The sequence below is a fragment of the Zerene cesonia genome, chromosome 17, assembly GCF_012273895.1.
Source record: "Zerene cesonia ecotype Mississippi chromosome 17, Zerene_cesonia_1.1, whole genome shotgun sequence".
Lineage (NCBI taxonomy): Eukaryota > Metazoa > Arthropoda > Insecta > Lepidoptera > Pieridae > Zerene > Zerene cesonia.
The window spans coordinates 4,181,192-4,198,242 of NC_052118.1; the positions used below are offsets into that span (position 1 = coordinate 4,181,192).

General features: G+C 32.8%; 2 protein-coding genes and 1 non-coding gene across 4 annotated transcripts in view; 1 reads left to right on the forward strand and 2 right to left on the reverse strand.

Annotated features, from left to right (window-relative positions):
- Positions 1-321: 321 nt before the first annotated feature.
- The window catches only part of LOC119833520 (glutamine-dependent NAD(+) synthetase), an 18,477-nt gene continuing 1,747 nt past the window's right edge, over positions 322-17,051 (forward strand). Inside the window, exons 1-12 of one of the 2 annotated variants that reach the window (XM_038357568.1) lie at positions 322-459; positions 8,455-8,610; positions 8,716-8,971; positions 9,284-9,429; positions 9,686-9,935; positions 10,689-10,893; positions 11,453-11,599; positions 13,672-13,820; positions 14,164-14,319; positions 14,769-14,983; positions 15,287-15,506; positions 16,002-16,178. In XM_038357568.1, coding sequence (XP_038213496.1) covers positions 8,465-8,610; positions 8,716-8,971; positions 9,284-9,429; positions 9,686-9,935; positions 10,689-10,893; positions 11,453-11,599; positions 13,672-13,820; positions 14,164-14,319; positions 14,769-14,983; positions 15,287-15,506; positions 16,002-16,178 — 2,067 coding nt within the window. In that variant the 5' untranslated portion in view covers positions 322-459; positions 8,455-8,464. Of the gene's footprint in view, positions 460-8,454; positions 8,611-8,715; positions 8,972-9,283; positions 9,430-9,685; positions 9,936-10,688; positions 10,894-11,452; positions 11,600-13,671; positions 13,821-14,163; positions 14,320-14,768; positions 14,984-15,286; positions 15,507-16,001; positions 16,179-17,051 lie in introns of those variants that run through there. The other variant, XM_038357569.1, reaches the window with a different exon arrangement.
- LOC119833356 (cytosolic carboxypeptidase 2-like) lies at positions 1,009-6,317 on the reverse strand. The gene is given in 17 exon segments (XM_038357344.1): positions 1,009-1,303; positions 1,554-1,731; positions 2,284-2,468; positions 2,670-2,815; positions 2,902-3,084; positions 3,178-3,255; positions 3,340-3,460; positions 3,564-3,883; positions 3,963-4,122; positions 4,191-4,306; positions 4,394-4,558; positions 4,633-4,891; positions 4,970-5,116; positions 5,183-5,415; positions 5,509-5,661; positions 5,768-5,943; positions 6,113-6,317. Coding segments are annotated over 17 exon segments (3,120 nt in total).
- Trnat-agu lies at positions 12,815-12,888 on the reverse strand. The gene has a single exon. It is a non-coding gene; the product is annotated as a tRNA-Thr (tRNA).

Consider the following 17,051-nt stretch of genomic DNA (forward strand, 5'->3'; position numbering starts at 1 on the left):
TGGTGCGTTTTTTCTATTTTTATACGTGGGTTAGTGAGAATCAGTATAAGAGTATTATAGTCTATGGTGATAAATTAAAGAGTATGTTTAATTTTTAGTGTTTTGGCTACATCCAGCAAAATGAGCATCAATAGCCATGCTCATATCCGTACTATTATACAACTCTTTGTATATTCACGTACGCAGTCGTACTCACAGATAAAAAAACTAGTTAGTAGTTACTCGTCGTAGTATATTAAAGCCATAAACTACTCTGTGCAGCTTTGAATTGGAGGTCTGTCAATGTCGTAGACGTATATAAGCTCAATCAGTGTTTTTTGACGTGTTGTCAAACTCAAAAGTCAAAGTGCAAGAGCAACGAGATATGCAATAATAACAAATGTATATATATATTTTTTTAATTTAACATGAGATTTTAGAATAGTATTTGATTATAACACCCTTACAACACTGTAGTACGTAAGTAGCAAGATACATTTAAAAACTAGTAAAATTTTCATATTAATTAATCTAGCTTTATTTAAAATAACGATAAAGATAGTATAATATTTTATCTTTAAGAATAGTAGCCATGCCAAGTAAAAGTTTACACAAATTTAATGGTGTAAAATAATCGTTTATAATTTCAATCTACTTTAATTAAATATTGTCCTAGCTAAATACATATAATATAACCACAACAAGCAAAAAACGATATACAAGCACTGAAAATTAAATAATGAAGTGTAATAAAATACCACATGGTACTTAAAAATTTTTGCTTGTTACATTTGATATTTATTAATAGATTTATTTTATAATTTTGATGATGTTTCTATGTATATTTTTTGGTAAAAATTGTGACAGTGAGAACAAAAAAAATTGTATTATTCTGTTGTACCTAATACAACAGAATAATACATTTTTTTTATGTATTTATCATACTATTTGACAATATACACTTAATAAATGTAACAATTGATAACCTTACTAGATTCTTATAAAAATTAATATTTGACACCTTAAAATCTATTTTCTGGTTGCATCTTTTGTTTTGTTTTTAAAGCTCTTCCCTTTTTTCTTCACCTTTCTTCTAGATTGTATAGAATTTTCAGAATCAGAGTTGTCCGATATAATTTTTGCTTCTTTCTGTTTTAATTTTTTTGTTTGAATCGCAGTTGCTACATAAGCTCCTTTTCTAAATGTTGATTTAGCTTGTTTATTTTCAAGAAGACTTGGTCGTTGAAGAGATTGGTTATTTCTTGGTATTTCAGTGAAGCTTGTATTGTTTAACTGAGCAATCTCTGTTTTACTGTGTTTTAACCTGTAATAAGGAAGTGCAAATGCAATTGAATTATTCTTGTTAATTTTATAGCATTATTTTGCAGTTCTTCTATGTTTAAGAAATTACAGGAAAAACTTGAATATGAAATGATTTGAATTCCCATTTCTTTTCAGTTCATCACTCTACCTATCAGATTGTTGGTAGACTAGTGTTCAACTAATTACTTTGGAAATTACATTCAAAATATACTCATTTTGAAATAAAAAAAGCTTTTAATTAAATTACTCACTTTCCCTTCTTTTTATATGTTTTACTGGTTTTGTTAATTGGTTCTAATGCATCTTCAAGAGATGGTACTTTCAATGAAACCTTTTTTGATTTGTACTTTTTCGTCTTCTTTGTGTCTTTCTTTTTCTTTTTTTCATCTTCTAACTCTTCTAATTTCTTTGAACATGATCTGCAAATACGTTACAGTAAACATGACATTATATTTTGTTAATAACAGATTCATAACAATTTGATTGTATTTTTTTATATTATATATGAAATTAATCCTATGGTCTCTGTGAACAAAATATTGAATATCCGTTAGAGTTGCGCGGTCACATTTGCGATGACCGCCGCTTGCTACTTACTTTTCACCAAGACGCAACAGGAGCACGAGTACTACCAATCAGATAGTAATATTATAATTTTTACAAATCTTATTGGTGTTGTTATTAACATTCTTTTAAAGGGAAGCATTTCAAACATTTTTTTCAAAGTCAAAACCACAGAAAAAAAGTTATATTGGATAAACTGGAAGGCCTGACGTGGGTCATAAAAATTATATGGGTATTAGAGAGTGTTGAACATAGGCCTGATGCACAGTCACATTGTCAGATGCGGATAGTAATTTTTATGGAAAGCTTCATTGTCACTTAATATGCCCTAAATGTAAATGTACACCTTTTTGAATAGAAGTTACCAGTTAAACATGTTTTTTTACATCTTTTAAGTATATAAGATGTTTTGATGATTTCATTACCTGAGCAATGCTTCACTGTCTGTGAAGTAAGAATTCATTGCAAAACTTGAAATACCCCACGATAAAGGACCTTTCTCATCTTCCTGTAATCCAGTCCAAAAATTTTTCTTTAATGCGTTCAATTTTACTTGCAATTCAGATGGTTGTGTGTTTCTGCTTTTGATTTCTGCTAGGCGTCTACAAATAATGTGTTATTTATATACAACTTATAATACTTTTTCATAGGCAATTAGTAGGCGTATAGGCTGGACCTTCACAGGAGGCATGTGCACCAAAATGTAGGAACAAATATGAATTGGTGATGATGATGGCTAAATATTGTATAAGGAAATCATAAATTTAAAGTTACAAATACTCGGTTGTGAACATGTTGCTTACCTTGGCGGTGGTAAACGCCTAAATTGATGCCACGACGCGGGGTTTAGTTTGGGTTTTTGAATCGTGTCGTCGAACATAGATACACTTCTTGGTCTTCTACATTTGGGTTTTTTCTCACGGTCCGAATTAAAAGGAGAATCACTTGTCTAAAATAAATAGAACGATACTGTCAATAGTTAGATATAAATAAATGCAATCAGCAGGAAACTAATTAACTTTTAATTTGTAATACCGGGGCAGGAAGAATTTTAAGCTCTGGAGGCATTTTCTTTTTTCGACGGGGTTTATTTTTATTAGACGTTTGCAAAAGTTTGTGCACTCTTCTCACAGGGCTTAAATTTTCTTCAATTGAATCGCAATCAGAGGACAGGTCAGTCATTGCATCGGATGTTAAATCTATTGTTGCTCTTGGGACCTAAAAATTAGAAAGTAAACAAAAGTAAAAAAGCAATACCAACTTGATGATGACTAATTGATTATAAATTTAGTCAATATAGTTTTTAAGTACTTTTAGAGCTTCACGTTTTGTTTTCTTCTTTTGATGTTTATTAGGTTTTTCCTGTTGAATTTGCTGCCGCCTTGGCCTCTGAAATAATGTATTTTAATAATTCATTCATTTATATTATCCTTTCGTATTATAAAACTGTTTTGAATTTAGTTTTGTACAAACCTCATTTGATCTATTTATATCCGGAAAAAGTGGTGACGGTGGTGGTGCAGATTGGGTAACGCCAATTTTTGGTCTTATAACCACACCCTCCGAACTACTACTGGAAGTATCACCCTCATCACTGTAAAAGTAATTTTTTACTCAAAAAGTCTCTAGTTATTTAATTATTCATTTAAATAATCTGCTTGTTTCTAAATGTTTCTAAATAAATAAATAAAAATTGCCTTGAATAGTCTGACAGATCAATATTAGTTGGCTCGTCTGCATTCGATCCTTCCTTTAAAAGGCGTGTGACTATTTTATTCCTTAATCTCTCTTTACTGGGGTCGTCATCATAAAAATCAAGGAGAGTTTCGCAAAATGTTTTTCCTAGACTTTCATAGTCTTGAACCGAAAAGTGAGTAGACATTCTGCTACCAAGTTCTGATCCTCCAAAAGATGCTTCCATTGTATAACTATTAGCTATTCCAAGCATCCAAACTACGACACGTGCGGTACCTTCTTTACTACGCTGAATTCTAAATTTGCAATGTTCAAAGGAAAACTGAAAACAAAAAAAAAAAACTGAAAATATAATTTTCTTTTCGGTAAGAAATATGGGTAGCCATTTGATCGAAACATACTTTGTCGGCTGCGTTTTTATGTAACATTAGAGGAAAAACCTGTTCTTGTAAACGCTTATCTGAATTTCTTCTACTTTCGCAACCATAGATGAAGATGTTATGTTTACGGGAATGAGCATGAAGGTCTACATACATTGCTATTCCACATTCCTCCTGCAATCTAGTAAGGATAAAATATAGCATGATTAATGTTTATGAACAATTATTTTATTCTGATTACTGCCATACCTGCGAATCATGACTTTTGTGTGCCAAACAGGCGGATACGTTTCTCTTATAACGGTGCGATATTGCCTATTTAAATCCTTTCCAGTTAATGAACAGCGATTGTTACCAACAATTACCTGATAAAGTTAAGAACAATTTATTGTTAAATTTATAAATTTCGATGTAACAAAACGTAGTGTATTATGAAAACTTTATTTACCAACCCCATCTGGATTAAGCATAGGAACAAGTTTAAATATGAATTTTTCTCTTAATTCGCGAGCTTGATTAGAATCTCCTGTTAAATAGTCCATGAATCCTTTCATCATCCAAGATGCTGGTGTTTCGCCAGGATGGACTCTAGCAGTTATAATGACAGCCTTCTTTTTCTGAGATATAAATTTTTAAAAGTATAAGACCATAAATTATTAAATTTAAAATAAACATTCAATATTTTTGTAACCTTTTGTTCCATTTCATTTTGGTTTTGCGGTGCAGTCACGGTAAGATAGTATACATTATTGCCTGCTAAGGTTCTGCAAAGAAGCCTTAATTTTGAATAAGTAGATTTGACTGGATGTGCTTGTAATCTTGAAAGATATTCTTGTAAATCGGAATACGTATACGGGTAACAGTGAGCAACATAAACAGCGTCATCCGAATGTGGAAATTCAATGTTGAATGTGAGCGTATAGCTTGGAAATTGTTCCTCCTCTTCGCACCTGTAAATTTGACTGTTTTTTAATGTCCCGAGTGGTATATGATATACTATTAAGTTAATCATGTGCAATATGACTAACGTTGGATCATTCTTGTAGTATGCAATATTGTCGCCGCATCGTCTCCAACCGATCGAATGCAACTGAGCGTCCTTGGTTGAATACAGTAAAGGTCGCATGCCTTCATTATATAAACTTTCTGGTTTAGACAAATTAACTATAGAAAACCTGTAAAATAAATAATGCTGTACGTGAATCACAATAATAATAACTGAAACAATGTAAATATATTACCTATACATCATTTGTTTCCTTGTATTGGAGACTTTAAAATAGAACCACTGCACATGTCTATTTGTATATAGGTCGGTACGAAGATGAAGTTCATAATATGCAGATGTTATCTTTATTGCTTTTGCCAGATTACCACTTTCAAAGCGGGATTCAAATCGTAGTTCATCGTCTCCACCAGCACTTGTGCACGCTGATAAAAATAGCCGAGATCCACCGACAGATGAACGACTAAACTAAAAAACATGTTATACATAAGGAAAATAATTTTTGTGCTACTTATTTTCAAAATTTTCACATATATTTTCCTCTATATTTATGTAACTCACATAGTTAACAGCACTCATTGGATAATATTGAAAAATTACTGTCCCAGCTTCTTCACCAACTGGTTGTGGTTTTAATTCTTTTCCGGTAGGCACATAATAAGGTTCAGGTGACGCCGGACTCCAACAAATATGTTGTATTCTTTCTTCGACTACCTGATACAATTGTTATTTGAATACTGCTTCATTGAATATAGAAGAGTAAAATGCATTTTAACTTATGTTAAAAAACACGTGCACCTAGACTAAAAAGTGTTCTTACTTGGCATTCTGATGGCCACCGTGGAGCTTGCTGTGGACAATCTAATTCTTTAGGCAGAGCAAAAAGATCTCTTGGTTCCTTTAATTTGGCAGTGGTTTTAAACGTTTTAATATCTGTGTTTATCTCAAGTTGATTTGTTTTTATATTGTTCTGAAGGAAGTTGGAAATAAATGTACCTGAAAGCAAAGTTGTTAAAAAAAATAAGTTGAACATATGAAGTAAAAAAATAGACGAAGTTTGTTATGCTTTAATTTTCCATTTTATATATATATTTATTATAAATGTGACATCTATTGAAATAAATTATCGATGTCTTCCTCTTTTCCAATCTTTGTTTTTGTGTACCTTTATTACAAATAGGAAATAATGAAGCTTGCAATGTTTTTACTTGATCTAAATTCGCTAATAAAATATTGTCCCTCAAAACCGGATCCCTGCTGGGCAAGTTTAGAGTAAGTGTTGTTTTTTCAGCAAACTCTCTCCTTTGTTCCTCTCTCTCAATCATCATAACGTTTTCTTGGACGCGTTCCAATTGTTTCCACCATAACATTGTAGTAAATCAAATATGAACTTGCAAAGTTTGGAACTCTTAGCTATTTAATCTTATCGCGGCATTTCGAAGCGTTGTACTTTCAGTCGCCATGGTTGCACAAAAATTTTGTGTGGTGATATCCGATTGATTTTCGTTGTCGTGTAACCTGGCGTGTAGAGCGACGCACGAAATTATACTGAAGTTTTTCGGGGGCGATGTAAAGTTATGGTGGTTTGAAAATGAAAGCCTGATGTCACGTTACTATCATGCTATCTGCGAAGTGACGATAGCTTGCGTCAGCGAGGCAGATTTTATTGGCTAATCACAAAATTAAAGCTAAATGACTATTATTCTATATATGTCTGTACCTTCTAAATAATTATAATCCATAAAAATTGATATTATTATTATTTTTAAATTAGATTTTAATCTAGCCAAATTAATTATAGTTTTAAGAGTAAATTGTTGAAATAGTAAATTTATTACGTTTTATTATTATATATACAAAAATTGTACATAGATACCCACCGCAGTCTTCCTGTACCGCAGTTTGCATTAGTTAATTTCTATTAATTTATGATTTCAATATCAAAGAAATACAAAAACATTCACTTCCAGGTCTTATTTTCTCGTTATACTTAATTATTTAAAAAACTCCACCAATTTATTAGCACTGTAGGTTACGCTACTATTCCACGTAAATCCGAAAGGTGACTGCACTTCTCGGTAAAGTGTTAAAGTTAGATGGAAACGTGCAAACTTCGTAATCGTTAAACTTTTTCACGTAGACATGCGAAGAAAACTATCTAACAAAGTTATAGGCAAAAGCCAGACATTTAGCTTCAATCAATTCTTGTAGACGACTGTCGTTATTTAAAACTTGTACTGGAGTATATAAAAAGTAATAAATGTAATGTAATGTCTTATATACCTATACAGAGGATTTTATGTTCCGTTGATCCTATTAATTTGGAAGTTTTTAAATTGTCCTACAATTGTATTTGAAGCACAAATGAAGTTTAACAACTATTTAGAACTACATAAATAGACCTTGCTCAAAACAAATGATTTTTATATTTTAGTTGTTAGTACATATTTTATAATAATAGATTTATAGCTATATGGAGTATGTATGATACAGAACGGTCTCTACGGTAACGACACTAGTGAAATCGATAGTACCTAACAAAACATTATTAAATTAAGAGATTGTTAATGGTTTTTGCTATATTTTGTGTGAGAGATAAAAACGTGTGCTCTCAGTGTCGAAGTTTAAATTTGAGAATAATTACTAAATTATACCAATGCTGATTGAGCCATTAAAAAGTGTGTATTGACACCTTTTATGCGAATAATTTTTAATATCGATGTTACCTACTTGAAAAGTGTTTCGCAGACTACTTGTTTTGTTGTATACACATGAAATTTCCTTAAATTTTTACTGATATTATAAATGCGAAAGTGTTTTTGTTTTTTTGTCTAAGCGTCACGTTGCAACGGAGCGTTTTATGGTACGATTTTTGTATCTGGGGATAGGAGGATAGTGTGGGTAAGAGCGACGTAGGCTAAGATCGTAAATAAAGATCCATTATAATGCGTATTTAAATCACTCCGAAATTTATAATTACATTGCGCTATATTAAAAATTTTACATGTAACCATTTGAATGGCAACGTTTAATTTTATTTGACCACGCAATCCAGCCGCGAGCACAGCTATATATATAATAGTAAATAAGTAAGACTTGTCGACCGTGTCATGATTTGTTAAACTCTAATTGCAATATGAAAAATGTGACCTCGGCTATATGTTCGTTTTCGTATTGTCTTGTCTAACAATATAAATGTCCCGCGAACATTAAGACCTAAAACAACTTTAATAACACACTATATACAATATACTAGAAGGGTAAACTTACCCTTTATTATGCGTAGACAACGTAAAAGGGCGGTAGGGATTGAGAAGTGAAATACGGAGGTGATTGGCCGCGCCCTGGCACCGCTTGGTGCGGATCGATCAGTGCTTTGTCAATTATTATTATCAATGAAACATCCCCTACGTACTAAAAGCTCTTAACACAATTCTTCATACTTAAATTTACCAACCCATACCTCACTTCACCTATATAAATAATTTATATTTTAACTTGTTTTAGAATAAAAAATATGGGTCGTAAAGTGGTTGTAGCTACCTGTACTCTTAATCAGTGGGCTTTGGATTTTGAGGGAAATCTAAGCAGGATTCTTCAATCTATTCAAGAAGCAAAAGAGTTGGGAGCTCTATATCGTACTGGACCTGAATTAGAGATATGGTAATTTTGCTTCGCTAATGTATTGTTATTTTTTGTTATGATCGTTGTATGTATTTAGTATCATGTATTTATTATACTTAATTAAGTAATACTCATGTATTGTAGTGGTTATAGCTGCGAGGATCATTTCCACGAGCCAGATACATTTCTCCATAGCTGGCAGGTTCTGTCGGAGTTGCTTAATTCTTCAACATGTGAAAATATACTCATAGATGTTGGTATGCCTGTTCAGCATCGTAATGTATCATATAATTGTCGTGTAGTTTTTTTGAACAAAAAGATATTGTTAATTCGTCCAAAGATGACGCTTTGTGAGGACGGTAACTACAGAGAATCTCGATGGTTCTCTTGTTGGACAAAGGTGGGTAAACAAATATTTAAAAGTAATAATATAATTATTATCGAGCTCTGTATTTAAAATTTTACTCTTTACTATGTGTTATATTTAAACAAATGACTGCGGTGGAATACACTGAATGTTCGGAGTGGGCTACCATCACTGTGCTACGCTGTAATATATACTACTTATATATTGTACTTTAACAAGCTCGATCAATATTTGTGACACAGTGGTGTAAGCGTAAAGTTTTTTATAGTATATAAATAATTTTTTTATAACATGTATGTATGCGTAACAACTTTAATAGTCATTTCATAATTTTCTTCCACAAAGGAGAGGCAAGTGGAAGATTATTATTTGCCAAGGATGATCACAACGATAACAAATCAAACTACAGTTCCAATTGGTGATGCTGTTATCGCTACTAAGGATACATGTATTGGTTTTGAAATTTGTGAAGAACTATGGAATCCTCAGAGGTAATTCATTGAATAAGATACTGAATTAACGTAAATTTGATTTATGGTATCTGAAGACATAAAGGACTTCATCAGCTATCTAGTTTTTAGTGCCGTACAATTATGGAATGCTTATAGGATTAAATTTAAGGACGTCCTAGTATACGTGTAAGAGTTATTAAGTTAAGCTTATGTTGAAACGGATAGTATTAATTCTAGATAAAGAAAAACTAACTTTGTCCATTTTGTATGGTATGCACATAAACCATTTTTACAGTCGCCACATACCTCTGGGCCTCGACGGCGTGGAAATTATATGTAACGGTTCCGGCAGTTACATGGAACTGCGAAAAGCTTATGTGACCGTGGATTTAGTAAAAAGTGCGACGTTCAAAAGCGGCGGGGCGTACTTGTTCAGTAATTTACGAGGGTGTGACGGGCAAAGGATTTATTTCAATGGCTGCTCGTGTGTAGCGGTGAATGGTGAAGTCGTCAGTAGAGGATTGCAATTTTCACTTCAAGATGTGGTGTGTGTGTGCTTTCATATTATCAGTTTGTATAGGACTTTTAATTTATTTTTCGAAAGGGATTTGAGCCTTATAATTCTGGTTGGTTATAGTGTGGGTACCGTATGGCCTTCTAAAGACCATGGCCTTGTGCTTCTGTATATTAAAATGGCTTATACATACGTAAACTGTAGTAGTTCGTAGAGCAATATATCCCAAATTTACGAAGTCGAAGCCATAATCTCATTTTTTTTATTCAACTCAAAAAAACCGTTTTAACTGTTAACTGTATTTATTTGGTTATTACCTTACATGATTGTTACTTACTTTGAACTCATTTGCCTCCGCCTCAACTCTTCAGACATAATCTATCAAGATAGATATACCATACCAATATTATAAAGAGGAAACACAAAAGCTGCTGGACGGATTTCAAGTATTCTTTCACCATTAGAAAGCTGCATCCTCACTGCGTGATATAGGCTTTGTTCTATGGGCAAAGCTGGGATGGACCTCTAGCTTTGTATAAATTTCTGATCACGAAAAACCAACAATTTCTGATCATTGAGTATAATTTTGTAGTAATTGGTTATATTTTCAGTAAAATGTCTGTTGGACTAAAACTTCCAAACCCTCTTAGGGTTCCTTCATCATAACCATAATAACGTATCTATTACCTAACTGTTAGCGTGTGTTTAATTTGATTTTATTTAAATCATAAATAAAAGCTAACGATAACGCGAGCTACAGCATACCATAAAATACACGTTTTAGGAGGTCGTTACTGCCACGATCGACCTCGAAGACATTAGGTCGTACCGTACAAGGATACGGTCTAGGTCTCATCTGGCCGCTTCGAACCCACCCTTCCCAAGGATCACGGTAAACTTTGCATTATCTGACGATGAAGATATTCACCTAGTTGTCAGTCCACCAATTGAATGGCAGTATTTAACACCAGAGGAAGAAATTGCAATGGGTGAGTAGAACTACGGTAGTATGTACTTATTGCGTTTTCATGAACCCTTTATATTATTTATTAATACACAAATAAATATATATAAATAGTAAATACACATTTTACACTTGCCGTATATATGGAAAATTTGTAAAACTTTATCAAATCAAAATTTTATGCTATTTAAAAATATGATTTTGCGATGTGAATATCACAGTTAAAACATCAAAGGAGTAGGTAAATATATGTACTCATATGTTAACACTATCTGTTATTCGCGGGAATGATAAAATTAAATAAACCGGTTCTTTATCTAGTCATCACTTGCAAATACAGTGTTCAACCTTTTCAACGAATGCAAAACCGTGGAAATCGGTTCGTGCGTTCTGGAGTTATAGCGTCAGGAAGGAAAACCCGACTTATTCTTACATAGTAGAAGATTTGTTACAAATAATTTCCTTCTCCAATACCAACCCATCCCAAATTCCATATTTTAATCTTAGATTTTTTTGTAACTAACGTTGCAACATTTTATCTTGGTCGCACTTTAAATAGTTCATTTCTATTATTATTTGTATAGGACCAGCATGTTGGCTGTGGGATTATTTACGAAGATCGGGCCAAGGGGGCTTCTTTCTGCCCCTAAGTGGTGGGGTGGACTCATCGAGCACTGCTTGTATCGTATTCTCTATGTGTATGCAAATTTGTGATGCAGTACAAAAAGGAGGTAAGTAAAAAATAAACCAAATGTAGGAGTGGCAATGTCCCCTCTATATTTAAAATTAGCTTCGGCTCTCCACGTGTCGAACTGTGAATAAACAATAATAACGCTTAAGAGCAACTGCAAATAAATATTAGTCACTCATCCAATTTATGGCCGCGCCAAACGTTGCTTTATTTCGATGTTTCATCTAGAAACTAATGATTTTAACGCATTTAAACGTTGTATTTTATTCATCATATTATTTGACCCGACGTTTCGAACACTACGCAAACCCAAGGCTCCGGAAGGGGCGCTGGTTATGTCGGACTCCCATATTCTAAATAAATATCGTATAGAAATAAATAATTTACATTACATATTATCAAAACGGTAGAGTCGTCGATCGCGCTACTTTTTTGTCCTATTTTCTATAAATAGGTAGATAAGGCAAATAATAGACTACGTAGTTTTTAATGTTATCTTAATAACCAAATATTTAAATCATAAATTCTCAGAATAATATTTTTTTATCTAATACAAAATCATCCGTCAATTTTCGTTAGTATATCGATATTTATAATAGCAATAACATTCATTTATTTGGGCAAATAATATAAAACCTCATTTTGTTAGTAGAAATATGCTTAAAAACTATGTTAGTAAATCAAATTGAAATTTAGAATTATTCTATTCTATAAAAAAGCAAAGGTTGCAATATTGGCAATTTAGTCTACTCGCAATACACTTCAAAATTGTGAAATAGGTCTATAAAAACTTATCGTTACTTAACATGAAAAAATATTTTTAATCTTTTGGTAATAAGTGACAAATAAACTAGTGGCTTTTGCGAGTGCCCTTATCTAATGCATTTTACGAATAGGTTAATCAGTGCCCAATGGGATAATCTTTAAAATAAATTCAATCAACAACAAAAATAATGATAAACAATGAATACATTTAATCTATTGAACTCGTGAACGATTTTAAAAACTTTAATTAAAAACGTATACGATTTTAAAAACTTTAATTAATAACGGTTATTCGTATGTATTGCTACTAATAATACTGTATTTATATTCTGTGATAAATTCAACATCGCAAACAATTTTTGTTTCTCAAAAATGTAGCAGAAATAAAAATGTCATCAAAATTTTTAAATTATTATAGAACGAATATTTCACAGCTCTAGAACATCAATTTAAAAAGAAAAAAAAAATTCAAAAGATATATGAACCCACTAGGCACCGGCGAGATTCGAACTCACGATCTCCTGTTTACTAGACAGGCGCTTTAACCAACTAAGCCACGGCGCCGATGTGTTATACCGTGAAATAAGCATACAATATGTTGTTTTCTCTGATACGTATGATGATGTAATACGTATATATAAATCTTGCATTTATTATTGTTTTGCGTTCTTATGTTTTAAGCAGTAGAATTTAATTTGCATTAACCCAAACAATATCTTCCACAATTAAATAAGAGCGTTGGATTATTGTTGTACAGTTGGCAATAAATTAACTTGTTTCATTTAAAATGTAGAGCTATCGTGAGAAGAAATTTATGAGAAAAAAATGTCTTATTTAAAAATGTCGTTAGTGCCAACGCGGGCGTCATTTTTACGGTTCCAAGGTTACATTTTACCCTGTGCTAGTTTAGTTTTAATAAAACACTGTAGTAAGTAAATAAGTTCTGATATTACTGTAAATGAGTAGTAGTAGTTTTTTTTATGTCATAGCGGGCAACTGAGCTGGTGGTTCGCCGGATGGTAAGCGATCACCACCGCCCATAAACATTCGCAAAGGTAGCACCTCTGCGAATGCGCTGCCCGCTTTTATGGGGTAAGGGAATAGGAAAGGATTAACGACTGGAAAGAAGGAATGGACTAGGACGGGGGAGGAAAAGGAAACGGGCCTCCGACAGTATAAGTGTACAACTGACAGCATATAGATGAGAATTAATTAAAAAATATGCGATAAAATATATAATATATTTTCAATAGTCACAATAGCATAAAGAAACGATTTTTTTAACTTCATGGTCTTTAAAACATGACAATGTTGTCGATTGATAAGTTTTTGTATGTTACCTTTCAGATAGCCAAGTTCTGTCCGACATTCGTAAGATCGTGTCGGAGTCAGATTACACCCCAAGAGATCCGATGGAACTTTGCAATAGAATACTGGTCACGTGTTACATGGCCACTGAGAATTCGAGTGAAGACACGAAACAGAGAGCTAAGCAGGTTGTTTTTATTTTTAATAAATTTTACACTTCAAGACAGCATTACAACTGCATGTATCTGTCATATTATGTATTCAAATATTGTAATATTTTTTTTAAGATAATTAATGACAATTTTTGTGTTGTATTAGTTACTTTTTTCAAGATGTTGTTTCAAGAAGATCAATTTATCGGAAGATTCTTTGCAACTAAAACATCAATGTTTAGAATAAATAATTACGTATGTAATTTTTCTATGAAAATCTTAGGTATCATATTGCACTTTTTCGTGTAAGCGATTATACCTTATCCCCTTGTGTTAAAGAACACTATTGCATTAATCTAATAATCAAACATTATTTTAGTTGTCCAGTGAAATAGGGAGCTATCATTTTCCGATACTAATCGACTCTGCAGTTAGTGCGGTGATCGGTATATTTCAAACTGCGACTGGACTTGTACCGAGGTTTAAGACGAATGGAGGTTGCCCTCGAGAGAATCTCGCTTTGCAAAATATTCAGGTAACATTGTATAAAGCTATTGCCAAGGTTTCTTAAGGTTACATTCATGGTTCATTTCATATATTTTTAATGAAGATAGTTATTATGAATAATATTATGAATATTCCATTGCCAGTAGGCGTTTATTTACTTAGTCACGATGTCAATTTATTTAAAACTAGGTGTCCGCCCCGGTTTCGCCCGTGATAGATATAAAGCCCAAGCCTTCCTCAATAAATGGGCTGTCTAACACTGAAAGAATTTTTTAAATCGGACCAGTAGATCCTGAGATTAGTGCGTTCAAACAAACAAACTCTTCAGCTATATAATATTAGTATAGATTATACATTACTGATATTAAAATATATTAAATTTTAATTTTTTTTATATTTTTGTAGCGTCTAAAATCTTCTACTAAAATTGTACCATAAGTTTGTTAAATTTGTCCTTTAAAATTGTTTATATTTTAGGCTCGACTACGCATGGTATTCTCATACTTATTCGCCCAACTGATGCTCTGGGTGCGGGGAAAGCCAGGCTGCTTGCTAGTGTTGGGTTCGTCCAACGTGGACGAGGCTTTAAGGGGGTATCTCACAAAGTATGACTGTTCTAGTGCTGACGTGAACCCGATTGGCGGGATTTCTAAGACCGATTTGAAATCGTTTTTGCGCTTCGCTGAAAGGAGGTGAGTGTGTTATTTGTTTTTTATCTTAAAACCATCATAAAAATACATTCTCATGCATATTCCTCTCTCTTGCTTGAAGTTAAGTTTATACCAGATTTTATGTAAGTGCAAAAATGGCCTAAAATATGGTAGATTATCTGTATAATTTCGGAGTGAATAATATGCTTTTACTACATATATATAAAAAATTGCCTTGTGTTTTAAATTGAGTAAACTTCATCAAAATCGATTTGATTCTGTAAAAGATATACTAAGTATATATTTGATTTTTTTCCTTTTTTTTCTTTTTTTCTTTTTTTCCAGATTTTCTTTGCCATCCCTTTTAGATATACTAGACGCTCCGCCCACTGCGGAGTTAGAGCCCTTGACTCAAGGAAAGATCACGCAAACTGACGAACAAGACATGGGTATGACGTACAACGAACTATCTGAATTCGGCCGATTGAGGAAAATGTATTCTTGCGGGCCATTTGGAATGTTCCAGAAACTAGTGCACACATGGAACGAATGTACCCCCCAAGAGGTAGTATTGCTATGTTGTAGATATTGGATAAAAAATCATTAGCTCAGTGTCGACGAAAAAAGTACAGAAATAATATATTATTATATAGAACAATTTGAGAAGAGATCTTAGTAAAGCATTGTATCTATTTTTTTTTTCTCTGTGACTATACCAGACTACCAAAGTCCGCACGAACAACGTAACGCATAAAGGTTATTATACTAGCTGTAACCCGCGTCGTCACTCGCGTGGTACGCAGGTGAAGAATATGTGCTAATCCAGACTATATATCTCCGTACCAAATTTCGTATGGATACGATAAGCTGTTTTCCCATGAAAGAGTAACATACTTCCATCCATCCATACCTACAAAACCATTAGTAGGATACATACATGTAACATACAAAATTTCAATGTTGTGAATGTATTAGAAGATAAATGTATACTTTTTGTATCTCTGAGGATAGTTAACAGCTTATTAATTAATATTACACATACTGTTGTTGCGCCTTTCAGGTGGCAGATAAAGTGAAGCACTTCTTCCGTTGCTACGCGATAAATCGTCACAAAATGACGATTCTGACGCCATCATATCACGCGGAAACTTATAGCCCGGATGACAATCGTTTTGACCATCGACCTTTCCTATATCCGGTGCAGTGGAATTGGCAATTCAAGAAAATTGACGAATCGGTAAGAGAGAACTTTAACATACTTATACTAGCTGACCGGGCAAACGCTGTTCTGCCAAACTTTTATCATTTAGGGGGATGAAAAATAGATGTTGGTGGGCGATTCTCAGACCCGACCCGATATGCACACAAAATTTCATGAATCTGTCTAGCCGTTTCGGAGGAGTTTGGTAACTAACATTGTGACACGAGAATTTGATATAATAGATAGAGATAATAATCGGACGTATGTTGGGTTTTTGAATATTTGGTATAAAGGACGAAGTAAAATGATATTTAGGCTTGAAGTAATTGCGTATGGATGATTCGATCTGTTGTTTCTAGAACAAATATTTCACCTTGATTGATTTATAACCAGTATGTTTTATTAAAATAAATTATTTCCAATATATAATAGTAAATTATATATCTACAATTAAATGCACATTCTGCGATTATTATGTTTGCACAAATAGAATAATATCGGCAAATATTGTAAGTCTATTACAATAATATGAAAATTAAACTTATCAAGTTACGCTATTGGCGTTTTGTATACCAACTTAGACGTAATATTAACTGTGACGTACATTTCGTGTGGGTGAAAGAAAAACCTGAATATTCATACTGACTAATTATTTCTCTAAAAACAATAATAGGTAGTTTCACAATATAAGTTAATGGCATCAGCTGTACAAATGTACGTCGTCAACCAATATTATTTCGATTTAATTAAGCGTATTAAATTCCGCTCCTTGTGTGTTCTTTGTTTTGTGTGACTGTTTGCCCATCGAACATTAGCAGTTTTCGTTATATAAAGTTTTAAACTTTACATAAATTTTTTTATCCGTATTTTATAGTCCACTAACTGCGCCCGCGGTTTCACCCGCGTAAG